The following is a 14,993-nucleotide window of genomic DNA, read 5'->3' as shown; positions in this document are numbered from 1 at the left end:
AAGTGTTTCATTGTTCATAAATTGTTTTCATTCCGCCTTCAACTTAAATTAAAATTAAACTGTTCGCTAGTATTTGGAGAAAGTTCTTTATGCGTAAGGTGTGTGGGATTTCCTACATAGAAAATACAAATAAAGCACAAGAAATCATGAACCTTTCTGTATATCAGAAACTAAGAAATGATATTAATATTTTAAATCTCAGCGTCTCTTTTCTAATTGACCATGTTTGTTTATTTAATCGAACACGGCAAAGCACTCAAGTGTTACCAATACCAATATTGAATTATTGCTGATTTATTGCGTGAAGTGCGACGTTACCAGCTCAATGATATATTGCCCTTTTTCGGCGCTTGGCTTTGCTTGAATCGTGACAATGTTGTCGTCACACATTGGGAGAACCGCGAAAGTACGTGTGCACTCAGCCTGGAAAACTTAAACCGCATTGAAAGACCAGTTCAGCGATTTTATCCACTCGACCTTAGTGAGCCTCAGTATGTTTCCCTCTCTCCTCCGAAAGAGTATAACTTTCATTCATTATCTTTGTTTAATCCGTCTTAGAAAAGATGTTTCTTCTTGTAATAGTTACATATTTTCTTCTAAAAGCGTTTTCGTTCCATTAGGTTACAAGGTATTTCTTCCGCCTTCTTAGCATGCCTTCGTGGTGTAGTAGTCAGCACATTCGGCGCGTATTCGAGAGGTCCGTGGTTTGAGTCCCGGCGAGGACATTATTCATTTTTCCTCTCTCCTGCTTTCAAAAATAACTAATGTCTCTAAAGTGGCGCCCGAACTAAGAAAGGTGGTGGATGATGATTCTCCACCACCAAAATTTGACAACAAGGGCCCCTAATACCCAGTCGCCCTTTAAAAAGGGCAGTATATAAGGTATTTCTCCCGCCTTCTTAGCATGTCTTCGTGATGCAGTGGTCAGCACACTCGGCGCGTATTTGAGAGGTCCGTGGTTCGAGTCCTGGCCGATTTTTCATCTCTCCTGCTTTCAAAAAACATCTAATATCTCGACAATGTAAGGAATATAGATAGCAAGGATATCCCATAATTAGGGGATGTTTTACTGAAAGAGAGACATGCCAAAGGAAAATTTAAGGTCAGGAAAAAAGAAACCTTAGATGGGTTTAGATTTTAAATAATAATTGCCCTCGAAATCAATTAAGATTCATTGAAAATTTACTCCATTCAAAGATGATGCTTAATTTTAAATTCCATAATGTCTTAATTTAAATAAATAGAAATGAAATAGTTAATCACTAATATAATCAAGAACAGTTGCACTGGTACGATAATGATGCTGTTTTAAACATAAGAGTGTTACTGAATACAATAACTGTATTCTTTTGTCATATGGATATAATGTGATATAGTAATTGTACGAAAAACTATTCATTTGCTGATTTACTTTGGATTTAGAAAAGAAAAAAATAAAATTTCCATAAAAATTTAGAAATATTGAAAGAAAGCTCTTGTACTCATTTGTGTAATACTTCAAATTTGAATTTAAGTAAAAGTTTAGAAATATTTTTAAATAACTAATCATACAAATGTCTGCTCATTTTTAAATATTAATGTAAAAATGCGATGCAAGAAAGGCTACAAATAACGGTAGAGAAGAAGAGTAAGCACTGTTATTAACATGATCACCCGGTAAAATGGGCCGACCAAGGGTTAAATGTTTAAAGACGGGAAACAGTGGAAGGCATAGGCTACACGAGGTTTTCGTCTTTTTCCCAAATGCAACGTAACGGATTAGTTTCTCTCAAAACGTTCTCCACGAGGCTATGATCCCTAATGAGCAGGCAGCTTTAATGTGCTTTGCCAAAAATAAACTATCAAATTCATTCTCACTATATAATGATAAATTCATCACGTTGTATTGCTAATCATCAGAACTTCTTTCTGAAAATATTTTATGACTGTGTTTATGCATGGTAGTAAAGAATCTCACGTGGATTCTTCTGTAACCCTCTCCATCATTTCAACAAAATTAGAGAAAGGCAAAATAAGGCTGATAAAAATTCATTTGAAAATTTTAAAACCATTTGCTGTTAATATATTCTTTAAGTTAGCAAACAGATATTCCTATAAACCATTAGAGTTCACAAAGAATGAGAAAACAAGTCTGTCTTTAAAAAATGTTCAAGTAAAATAGAATGAACTTAAGGACGAAATGTGAAAAATAATATAATAATCGACGCTACTGTTATAATAACTTTGAATAGCAACCCGGAAGTGATGAAGGGTTATTTTTCAAAGTAAATAAAGAAAAATATCAAAAGTAGACCATATCTGGGGTTATCGAAACGACGACTTTCATTACTGGAATTTTTCTTTTGCCAATTTGAAACGGAACAAGGAAAGTTTTAGCTTCATGATGACCATCCTTTTGTATTTATGCTGAAATATTTTCCTAGCAAAGACAGTGTTGGTAATACAACTGATACATGCTACTGTCCATAAGTACAGAAAGATTCTGCATTTTCAAAAAATAGCTAATTTTCGCGTTCTTTACTGAACTCAAAATTCCTCCCTGAGAAATAAAAAGAATTTATTATTGTAATACTCTATTCATTTTCTTCTAAAGGAAAACTGTGTATATAAACTCAATTGTAGGAAACAGCTAGGGGTGAAACGTCTACAAAGCGAAGTTTTGATGGATAACAAACTTAATATTTTGGTGAAAGGGGTAATTTGGTAAAATTTTATAGGGTTCTAAATGAACCTCGTTGATTAGCTTAGGTTTAAATGCTGAAAAGAGTTTTAAATCTAGTGAAGTTTTCTTTTTAAAAACGTTGTTTAAGACATGTGTATATGAGTTTGTAGGAAGCAATTAAGTACCCATATGCAAATCGTAATAACAGCGAAAACGATTGGATACCACTTCGCAGTCTTACCAAAAGTTTTGGTGATAACCGAACATGGAACATAAAAGTGCTTTAATGAAACTGGGGGGAAAAGGGGATAATTTTCTCCAAAGCAGATTTCGAATGTCTTCAAAATATGAAAATAAACATTAAAAATCCGCAATTGGAAGGGTAGAATCTGCTAGGATTTTTGCATTGCAGTTGAAGGGAATAATATATACGTATGTCTAAAATAAGCAATTTTATCTTCCGAATGCACGTGATATACAAATTGATACAAATCTCGGAAAATCCATTCATGTACTTCACCTAAATACATCCTTCGCTTTCGCCTACGAGTGGCCGAGCTGTAAAATCGCGGAACACTGGAAGAAGTTTGGTCCGGGATTCTAATCCTCGCAAACAGGCTGCTTACATGGATGTTTTCTTTGTTTTTTCCATGTGTAGGATGCACAGAAGCCAGTTTACCTTAGGAAATCCTCCACAAAGGCATCCGTTCCCCTAGGCAGATTGCCATCAAGTGCTTTGCTATAATTAAATAAAGCAAACCATCTTTCAGTTTCTGCTTAGTCTATCTTTTCTTTTCTGAAGTAAATACGAATTTCTAACCTCATAAATTTGTTCTTTGCATTATAAACTCCATTATCGCCTACTGGAAATCATGAAATAAATTCTTTGTTGGAAAATATAGCTCTGCTGCGGAAAGACAAAAAGAAAACTGTACTTGAAAATGTGTCCTATTATATTTCATTGTAATTCTTACTTTCCCGTCCAAGGGCGGAAAAGAAATAGATGGAAGTATAATTAAGTGTCTCAGAAATCAAAATTAACTGATGAAATGATCTGCGCGAAAAGCGGTTGTCACCCAAGAAAGACATCGAAGTGGGTCATTGGGCTAGTAGGGCAAATTATTCTTTTACTCCGTTTTCTCTGATACAAGAAACAAAATGATTTTTGGAATATTTACTCTTCAATAATATATCAAATAAAGGAGATGATACATCGAGCATAAACTAGTTTCCTTATTTTCAACATCACTAATGAAAATGCAGCTGCGATACCATTTACTTACGTCATTTTGAGGAAGATATTGATAAATATGATTAATTTATTCTTACCCAGATTGTTTTATTCGCAGCCGAGGGCATCCTGACAAAAGCATTTGCGATTATATTTAGGTGTGTTCATAAAACATATAGGCAGGAAAGCAAATTCAAACTGAGTAAGAAAGATGGATACTGTTTTGTTTATTAAATGTTAATCTAATCTTGAGGCACGCAAGAAATAAAAAAGAATAAAACGTCAACAACATGAAAACAATGATATATGAGATCTGATACGGAGAGTCTTAACTCACATGTTTAAAACATGTTTGGAAAATAATAAACATGCGAATTTGTTTTCAGTATGAATGTGATATACAGATTGATTCAGATCTGTGAAGATGCTTTAGAGTTTGTGTTTTATATTTGATTAATAGTTACTTGCAACTCCTAAGACATATTTACTTGAATGAAGTTGCTTTGTAGCGGAAAGGATACGAATGCGATCAAAATGTGTTCAAAAAAATGAAAAGGATTTTTCTTTTATAAATTTAGTTGTTACTGGAATATAGCGATATTATTGTGTTAGAGAACTCAATTTAGTGATGCTATTAAAATTTATGTTTTGTTAGGGATAGAAAGAGAAAGTAAATATTGGAAGCTAATGACGAATAATGATGGGATACCGTAAAACAAGCTAGTTTTGTGAAATGTGTATTTCAAGCATTGATCCATAGTTTTAAGATCCATAGTTTCAAGCATTGATCCATAGTTTTAAGATCCATAGTTTCAAGCATTGATCCATAGTTTTAAGATCGAGATCGAATTTGAAGAGACATATTTTCAAGCTCATACAGACCGTTCCGATACTCTAATTTAATTTACTATTTCGTAATCCGAAATGCATTTAACGGTTTAATGGACAGTAAGTGTTCAAAATGCGTTTAGCGAACAGTAAGTGTCCAAATTTATTTCCGAATACATATGACGAAGAGTGTGTCCAAATAATAAAAATAAAATAACGGACAATTCTCTTTCCTCCGTTTTGTTTTGCCGATCGATGCAATTGAACTTGAGCTTTTCCTGTCACGAAGGCGCGACTTAATATATTTATTAGCTTTATATATAGCATTTTCCTAAAATATGTATTTTTATATAAAATCGAACATAAGTTGATGTTTTCCCACAGTTCGATTCTACGACTAAAATCATGTTTTTGTATAAATCGTATGATTTGGTTTTTTTAAAAATTACCACTCAAACTTTTAGGTCGAAAGGCCAATTGAATTTGGTACATAATTTAAAATGTCACTTTTCAAATTAAACTTAACTGATTTCTTCTTTTATAATTCACAATTCAAAATCGGTCCAAATAAAATTCAAACACATTTTCTCATTTATTTAAAAAAGTTTATTTTTAAATAATTTTCTTTAATTTTTCTGAAAAACAAAATTAACTTATAGACGGTAAAAAGTTGCACACTATCTTAAGGTAAATATTTTTTGTTATATTTTCAAAAAGTTTGAATTTTTATTCAAAACTTTCGGTGTCGTATGTAAATTTAAATTTAACGTAAGATTACAAGCGATAGCAATGTCAAATCGGAGCATCATTACATTTTGCGCTGTGTGGGTTCCTTTCACTTGGATTTATTTTTCGTCTATTTATATTTGTTTAATATTTTTTTTCAAATACGTAGTCATTATTTTAATCGATAATTTTAGAATGCAAATTAAAAAATGTTTAATGTTTCATTGAAAAATTTACCTTCTTCTGCTATGATAAAAGTTCATGTGCAGATGATATGTTTGAGCCCTAAAAACTTGTAAATAAAATTATAATTATTGAAAATATGTTTAAAAAATGCACATTTTAATATACAGAAAAGTGTAATAATTTTACTTTAAAATAGTGTTTTCATATTTTCACTGAAAGTAATGAATACAGCAAAACACACATATCCCACCCCCTAGGTACATAAAAAAGTAATCAAGTAAAATATAATGATGGTGGTGTTGAGATATGTACCATAAAAAGTTAAATGATAAATATTCATTAATATTTGCATTACAGGAACAAATGATGACTGGAAACTATACCATATCTTAAAACTCTACGAGAATTAGCTTAAATTTTAAATAGTATCTTGGCAAAAAAAAAAAAAAAAAAAAAAAAAAAAAAAAAAACTGTGAGTTCCAGATTATTTTTTTCTTCTATACTGTTAGACAACGTGATTATCAATGATACTCAAAGAAATTTACCACCTCTTCGAGGTGTTAATAAAATGAAACTAAAATAATGTAAAAATCTTCTAACAAAATCTATAATAATAAAGAAAATGTTATAATAAAATTAAAAAAATAAAACATAAGTAAATTTATAAAGGAAAAACAAGTAATAGCTCGATGATGTGTTAGTGGTTTTCATTTAACGATAAAATTCTGTTGGCTAGAAATGAAGACCATAAACATGAAAGCCCTGTTTCTGCAATCGAGACGCATGAAGTTCTTCTAGAAAGAGCATTATAACAAAACTAATGCATTTGGTTTTTTCTTTGTTCTATTATTTATCCAAATTGAAATTTTACAGATTTAATAACATAACAAGGCATTTTTGACTGTAAATGGGCACAAAAAGGCGACAATTATAATACTTTCTGCTTACGCTGTTAAAACCTTGATGATCAGAGAGGTTTTGTTTGAAATTTAGTCCTAATCCTGGCTCGTTTTGTAACATAAAAGAAGAGTTTTTGTTTGTTTTCTTTAAGTAGTTCACAGCAGGCTCAGGTTATCTATCTAAGGTGAGAGATGTCTTCGAAGAAAGACTTTCTAAGGAAAACTTCTTCGTATCTACATCACACGGGAAAACTACGAAAACGCGCATGCAGCCAGCACCATTCGTGGCAATTCGAATTATCAGTGTGTAGTGATTTAACTGCTCAGCCGCTGGTGACCCCGTAACAAAAACATTTAATTTATAGTACATAGTCTGATAATTATTTTATACTGTATTTACTTAAACACGTTTTATGTAAACGCAACTTATAAAATTTATATAATAACCTGCTACGTATCTTACTTTTGTGTCCAGTTATAATGTCTTGCTGTATAATTTGATTTTCCCATATGAAAGATCAAGATATGCATCAAGAAGATGTTATTTACATCATATTTTAATCTTACACAATCATATGAAACCTCTCTCATTTCCTTCCTGCTGTGAATATATCTGAACAACTCAACATTGTCAGCAACCAGTAAAAAATAAACAAATAAATAACATAGTTTTAAAATACTTTTAACCTATTCATAATATACTATATAAACAGACTGATATTTCTCTTACCAACTCTAAATATGTATACACAGCTAAAAGTTTTATGGGCTTCTTTACTGAGCTTAAGCTCCTCGCAGTTCTATTTCCTTCTCATGTGAACAAGAGAAGTGAGCACAAGGGGGGGGGGCACTTGAAAGAACGCACTGCTCAGAACCTCTGACTTTTTTATTCGGAGTCTGTTTGTAATTGATGCTCTCCAGGTTGTTATTTCTATGAAAGGAAAATTAAACATTTGGAGAAAATGTGATTCTCTCTTTTTGAATATGATCTTTAAAGGCTACGATAGCGGAATAAAATGGACCAAAATGGACTATGGAATTTTCAGCGAAATAAAACTTTGGAGGCATTTTCATTTTGTAGGCCGCTTATACTCTAAATTTAGTAATAAATGATGCAATGTAAGTCAATGGCAATGCTATCATTCTCTGTCTCATAAAACTCTATGCATTTTTTGAGGACTACATCCGATTTAGCACTGCAGAAGCCACTTCGTAAGGAAGTAAAATCGGAGCAGTTTTATCTGTACTATATCAACTAGCAGAAATTTAAGTCTCATTTTATGAAATTATGAATTTGTACGGCTTCAACTGAAAATTGTAATAAAATAAAAAAAAATTTAGAACGAATTTTAGCCAGCAAACATCTACATCCTAAAGCACGGATATTAAAATTGTTTTAAAATCCACTCAAAGACTAAAAGTATTTTATCAGAACACATGATGGATTCAAAGCCTCAAAATATGTTTGAAACTCATTAATATACATACTATAGTTATAAAGTCACAGAGGAAGAACCAGAGTTGAACTCTGTCGTTTAAATCAAAGTAGGCAAGGTATCAGTTTTTATGCGAATATATATATCACTGAAAATAAAATTAAAATTGTCATATTTTGTATGCTTTTGAATAATGTATACGCTTCATTACCAGGACGCTTTCAATAACTAAAAATTTACAGTGATAATTCTCGTTTCTAATGTAATGTTTGTTTCAGGGGTGGAGAATGTAAAGAATTTTTGCCTTCTTTACCACTTGCCTTCCTGTTGTAATTAGGAGAATATCGGTAGGAAATCGGAAAGTCCGGATTTCAATTTCCGGTGAAACCACTGCTGAGTTTTCATATTTCCTGCTTCGAAAAACCAAATAGACTCACGTTTAAAGAAAGTAAGAAAGGCAATGGGGAGATAAGTGATCAGAATGTGTTTCAATGCAGTATGCACTTTATATAGGGATTTCACCGAGTTTAATTTCAGCTTTTTTCCCTTACTTGTAATAATTTATACTATAGGGTATTTCTCCCGCCTTCCTAGCGTGCCTTTGTGGTGTAGTGGTTCTGTACGCTGGGCCGGTATTCCAGAGGTTCGTGGTTCGATTCCCGGCGAAGGCGGTTTCTAATTTTCAATCTTTCTTGCTTCCAAAAAATCTTAATATCTGTACAGTGGCGCCCGAATTAAAAGGGTGTTGGATGATGATTCTCCTCACCCAGGATTTGGCGACTGTGTCCCCTAAAAACCCCAATCGCCCTTTAAAAGGAGGAGTATATAAGGTATTTCTCCTGCCTTCCTAGCGTGCCTTCATGGTGTAGTGGTTCTGCACTCTGGGCCGGTATTCCAGAGGCCCGTGGTTCGATTCCCGGGGAGAAGCCGGTTGCTTATTTTGCATCTTGCCTGCTTTAAAAAAAAAAAAAAACTAATGTCTCTACAATACATAGCCTATGAAGTTATCGAAAATCAAAATAAGTAATATTTTACGACACTTATGTTTAAAAGAATGAAAGAAGCTTTTCTGATTAATTAAAATAATAAATAAAATAAGTAATATTACGCAAAAATTATGTTTAAAAGCAGGAAATGAGAATAAGTTTTTCTGATTTACCAGAAGTTAAGAGGATAACAATCTCTCAAATGCTGGTAAATCCGTAACAGAAATTATTAATAATAAATGGAAGATTTGTTTTCATGGTGAATGCAACTCTAAAAATAAAAATCGAAGCAATATTTTTCGGAAAATGCCAAAGCAAGTTTTCACGATTTCTCTTGAAAATACAAATCTTTATTTAAAGCTCTAGCCGTGATCTATTTTAATTCCTCTAATATGGTTCTATACCAATGAATAATGTTTTTATGATAAACTGAAACATAATATGTCCTAATTATTTTTTTCTAAAGCTTGATGATTTAATTTTTTAACTAATAGTCTTTAAGCAAAAACCAGTTTATTAGAAAAACCGTAAATAATAAAATACATTTTCATATGCTAAAAATCAATTTCTTTTACTTAGTTAAAACACTAAAGATTAACTAAATTAATCAAAAAAATTGTCTCAAAAGATTACGAAAATATATTCTCGTGGAACCATCTTGACTTAAAACTGAAGAGCATTCCTGTTTCAGTTATTTAAATAAAGGTATGACGAAGTAAATTTTTGATTAACAATGGATTAATTCAGAGTACAGTAAAAATATTACTTAGTGGCTTTATGGCTTTATACAAGCAAGATTATTAATGGAATTTATGACATTTTATGTCAACATATTTTAAGCGTATAGTAAACTAAGAAAGTCAAATATTTCACATTAGTCAGAAAAAAGAATTGTTAATAAATTTTACATGAGTATAATTTTTTATGTCTTTAAGCAAGTCTTTTAGTTTATATTCTACTTAGGTTATTCAAACAGTTTCACGTAGTGATATAATTTCTTGAGGCTTTTCACTTTCACGAAAGTAAGCTAACTCTTATTAATACTGATCCTAAATTTTTTAGGGTATTACATAGCTTATTTCATAAATTATTGCCTTTTTTAACAAATGAACATGTCTAAACTCATACTTAATGCTAAAACGATTGATAATAAGCCACGGTAATCAAGTTAAAGTCAGTTATTTGTTCAATAGCTGGTGCTACATATCTGTTTATATTTAGAACTACGTAACCAGAATACAAATAGAGACTACTTGTTCCCAAGGAAAAGAAATACACATCAGATAATATTTAAAAATGAGTAGAACCCCTTCTTTTGAAATGAAGGCCAATTTAGGTTAAATTTTTACCATTTTAAAATTTCAAGTTGGAGCGTACCTTTTAAATTTATCAATTTTTCTTTTACTCCAGCAAGTTAGCTTCATTTGGAAAAAAGTAGAATTTGTTCTGTTAGAGAATAATAATTACTATTATCAAAGGAAGTAGAATTAATGTACTAGTTTACTAATGATTTCATTTAATTATCAAACAGATCAAGGGAATTAGCCTACGAGTCTTTGATTATGTTTACATTACTTTGAGATTCAGAAATTGTTCTCTTCGTATTATTTTCTTTTCATTCTATTTTGTATTGTGCACTGGTGTGGTATTTATTGCTCTTGGATTTATTCTAGGTTATTTTTCCTTTTGGGATGTGAAACTGGGAAAAACAAAGCTGTATTTCTTTCTTTCACTTCTCTTATGCATTATAGACTTACCTACTGTTTGTGCTGCCAAGGTCATATCATGATCAACCATTTGGCCCCAGAACACTAAAAGGATATTGATATGCGAATGATGTTCACTCACATCGTGATGCATCATGAAACTGACAATACGAGCGCTTGGGAGGTCACTGCCGTCGACTGATTTTCGTGGCTCAGATATTGCTGGAAGGATTCAAAAGAATTCACACAGTCAGGCCTAATGAATGAAATCGACTCTAAGAAGAGTATTACATTAAAATAAAAACTGAATTACATCTTTTTAATACAACGCATAATTATAAGTAGCGAAGAAGTAGAATTCTTTTTTAGTAAAAATAGATAAAATAATCAATACATTATTCATGCTTTCTGCATTCGAATAATTCTATTTAAATATTTTGCAAGATAGCAATTTTTATTGATGATAATTCTTACCATCAGCGTATTCCGGAGGTAAGTACCTGACCATAGCAGATCGGGCACTTCCCCAAGAGGGATGTTCCAGGTTGTTGCACATGCCAGTCAGCGTTCTGTACCGCGACAACTCACACTTGACGGGTTTCAGGAATGTAGGACATATTTCTTTGATGGCCGTTTTACTGGTATCGATGCGTGGCAGGGCATGTATGATGGTATCTCGTGAAAGTGAGAATCTAATGAGATAACAAAGAACTAGTTGAGATTCCTTACATTAGCTGTGCTACAAGTGAAGAAGTTTCTAAGAATGAACAATGTTAATAACCTCAAAACAAGACGTTTCCTAACATTTACTGCGCACGGCAAAAATTTGAATTACGGAGTTAAAACAAATGAGTTATTTAAGATAAATTTATACGTTTAATACTTATTTCAGTAAATTGCTGTTGATGACATAGAAGTAAATTATATAAAAACGCATTTCTAAATTGCTTTCCTGTAAATATTTCCTTGCATTAATTTTAAGAGTAGTTTTTAACACTCAAATGTTTTTTATTATACGAATAAGTTTCTGAAAGAAGCTGCATATAAAAGTAGAATTCATAATATCATCTTCCGTTTAAGTGTAATGCATTAAAATATGACTGTGATGTGTGTGGAATAAGAATGTTATTTTGAAGCTCATTATATCCATGTTTGAATTAAAAATGGATTTTAAATTATCATTCATCTGTTTATTAATCTCATAATTCTAGATTAAATTATTAAAAAAATAAGAATCTGCTGTGCATTAAATCTGTATTTTGCATGCATAAAATTAATTTAATTCATATACTGTAATACGAGAAATTGAATCTGATAAATTAAAGCAATTCATATTTTGTTTCTTACCGTTGAGAAAGTATTCTAGTTGTTTCTTGAATGATTTCAGCTGATACTGCTATATGTTCATACTCTGGATAAACTGAAGATAATTCATAGATTTCCTTTGGCACTTCACCTGTTGATTTAGATTGAACTGTTATTCTCAATTAAGTAATGTTTCGGAAAAAAAGTTTAATTAATAGAAACAAGACAGCTTTGAAACGAGTTATGGTTCAAAAGTAAAAAGAATGAAAACTGTTTAAAGAGAAGCAGAATATGTCATTAAAATTGTTAATTATAGTTTGATGCATGCTAATCAAACTGGAAGAAGCTATATTTAAAATCTATGCCAAACTAATAATGTTGATAGAAATGAAATTTAAGGCATAATAGTCTTTCCTTTTCCCGGTCTTTTGTTTAGTCTTTACTAGTCATTATTACTAATGACACCCTGACTAAACTCATAAATGCATTTCTTCTTTAATATACCTCTTCCTCTTAAAGAAAAAGGAAGGGAAAGATTGTAAAGACAATTTTCTTGAAAATGTAACTTCTTTCTTACGACTTTCTATAATTATTGTAAGTTTATTACTTGATATAATTTACCAAGCAAAATAATTGTATATATTTATTGATTGATTAATTACATAAAGTAGGAAGCTTTTTTTGGACATGAAAAATTTAACTGAATGATTAGAATAAAAAACGAGAAAAATAGTCCCTAAAACTGTCACTGAAATCTAATAGTAATATATCAGATAAGTATAAATACCTATTTTTACATAATATTATCTAATAGTAAGAGTTTTAAATTTTGTTAAAAGGGAATTACCAATATTTGATGCTTAAACGCTTATTATGAACGTTTCGCAGTGTTTCTGGAAATTAATTAATGAAAGTTGTGTTCCTAAGTTTAATATCTAGAGCGTTTCCATTGTCTCAATATTAATAGGGAACTCCTAGCTATCTTCTTTTTCAGGAAGTTTCCTTCCATATAATCCGAAAATACGTGGACGCTTCTGTCACCAGGAGCTGTTACTTTATTTTTTACTTTCCAATTTCCATTCAAGCTTCAGATTACTCAGAATTCACTTTAATTAGAGACATTGCTATTTTTTCCTTCACCTTCTTGGCTTTCATCATTTTTTTTTAATGCCAGGCTCTTGCCGTTTATAGGCGTTGTCCACAACTAATTTTGGAGTCGGTGGTCTCTTTATTATGGAGGTACTTAATGAAAGGATGGGCAAATACATCCATACCTTCTCTGGGATTCGAACCCGGGCCTTTCGGTAGGGCAGTCAGAGTCACTAACCCCTTCCCCGTGTGGGTGGCTCATCATTTATTAAAAGACGTGTAAAACAGTTTTTTTGTTGTTTTCTCTGAGATACTATTGCAATAACATGCTCAGGAGATGCAGCTCATCTGAAAATTTAGTTTCATTCATTCTAAGTTATTTGCTTTTACATCTATACCTTCTACATTATGAAGAATTCTAGACCATATCTCATAGAGATAATATCCATTCATCGCTCTAATAATTCATTGATTGCACAGTTGAATTACGGACGTCGTGTTTGATGGAAGAACTATAACGTCAATTAGCCTTAGGGATATATTAAAGTTATGCACTAAGCAATATTCAGCCAGAAGAATGACATTTTTGTTTTAGTTTGTTACTCCATTCAAATGCACTCATTAAAATCTGTGACGTTATCCATACCATAGCTCGAAGCATTTTAAAAGGTAGAATTTAATTATTCAATTCATTACATTATTTCGGCGTTTATATGTTTTTTAAAACATTCAGAAAAAAATTGGATCTTGTTAAATTTAGCATAGGGCTGATGTAAACCAAACCGCGACTCGTATATGGTTTTCAATGTTTTGGGAATAATATTCATTCAAAAATATTTCTGATTATAATAAACCGTGAAATCTTAATGATTTTGTGTACAAACAAGTAGGACATTAGAAAAAGTAATAACAATATCCAAACAGGGCAATATCATTAAGCGATGACTATAGTATAAAAAAATGAACAAAGGCCGGAGAAAAACAAAAAGTTAAAAATCTATTACCATAAAATCTATTACCCATATAAACTATATTTAATAATTTTTATCTAGTGTTCATTATTAACCAACAAGTTAATGAAGAAGGTTCCCCATATCTCTTTCATTTAAGCATGATCTGTTTAGATAAAATATCTTTCTCATTAAATCTCGCTTCCTAAAACAATATGCAAGATTTATGGAACTGGACTATATTAAAATGACAAAAATGAATGCATTTGAAGTATAGAATCAGGACCATTACTTGGATTTATATTATTAGCAAAGTAAATTAGCCTGAGGAAAGGGATGCATTTGTGCACGAAAACATCCATGTAATAAACCTACATGGTCTTATAATGACCGAGAAAATAAGAAGAGGGGCAACTTGGAATCAGCCTTTGCCTTGATCCTCGATATTTAAACCATCTAAATACACTAGAACACTCCATGCTTTTCTTATATATAACACGTACATGAGCAATTCCCTTTAAAAACTGTTTTACGAAACTATCCTTTCCAGCAATAAAACATTCGAGAGGTTTCCTGCTATAATACACCTACATACCATTTGGATAAGCTTTTAATTCACAATTTCTTGCTGTAACTTCTATGTAAATTAAGAAACGTTTTTGCAGCTGAATCAGAAATGAAAATTATTATTCAGATACCTCTGGAATGGAAACCTATTTCTTACGAGGATACCAATTTAAAATTATTTCTTTTGGCTAATATAAATAGTAAGGATTGTTAGTAGTCTAGTTTAAGTTTTCATAGGTAATTAAAGAAATAATAACTCTAGAAAGGTATTTTCCCTCTCCTTCCAGCATGCCTTCGTGGTGTAACGGTAGCATACTCGGCGCGAATTTGAGAGGTCCATATTCGAGTTCTGGCGATGACATTGCTCATTTTTCATGTCTGCTGCTTCAAAATAAACTAATGACTCTACAACTTATTCTAAA

At 31.6% G+C, this 14,993-nt stretch overlaps 1 protein-coding gene across 2 annotated transcripts in view; it reads right to left on the bottom strand.

The window, feature by feature from the left end:
• The window catches only part of LOC118188027 (chorion peroxidase-like), a 240,501-nt gene that overhangs the window by 106,594 nt on the left and 118,914 nt on the right, over positions 1 to 14,993 (bottom strand). For both annotated transcript variants that reach the window (XM_035358359.2, XM_035358360.2), the window contains exons 4-6: positions 12,008 to 12,116; positions 11,135 to 11,352; positions 10,712 to 10,882 (exon numbers count right to left, since the gene is read on the bottom strand). In XM_035358359.2, coding sequence (XP_035214250.1) covers positions 10,712 to 10,882; positions 11,135 to 11,352; positions 12,008 to 12,116 — 498 coding nt within the window. The remainder of the gene's footprint in view (positions 1 to 10,711; positions 10,883 to 11,134; positions 11,353 to 12,007; positions 12,117 to 14,993) is intronic.

The sequence above is a fragment of the Stegodyphus dumicola genome, chromosome X1 (genome assembly GCF_044657685.1).
Source record: "Stegodyphus dumicola isolate Sdum_Otavi_A_Nest chromosome X1, ASM4465768v1".
In the NCBI taxonomy this organism is placed as follows: Eukaryota; Metazoa; Arthropoda; class Arachnida; order Araneae; family Eresidae; genus Stegodyphus; species Stegodyphus dumicola.
Note: the sequence above shows the minus strand (reverse complement) of the source record. Positions and strands in the feature narration are given on the sequence as shown.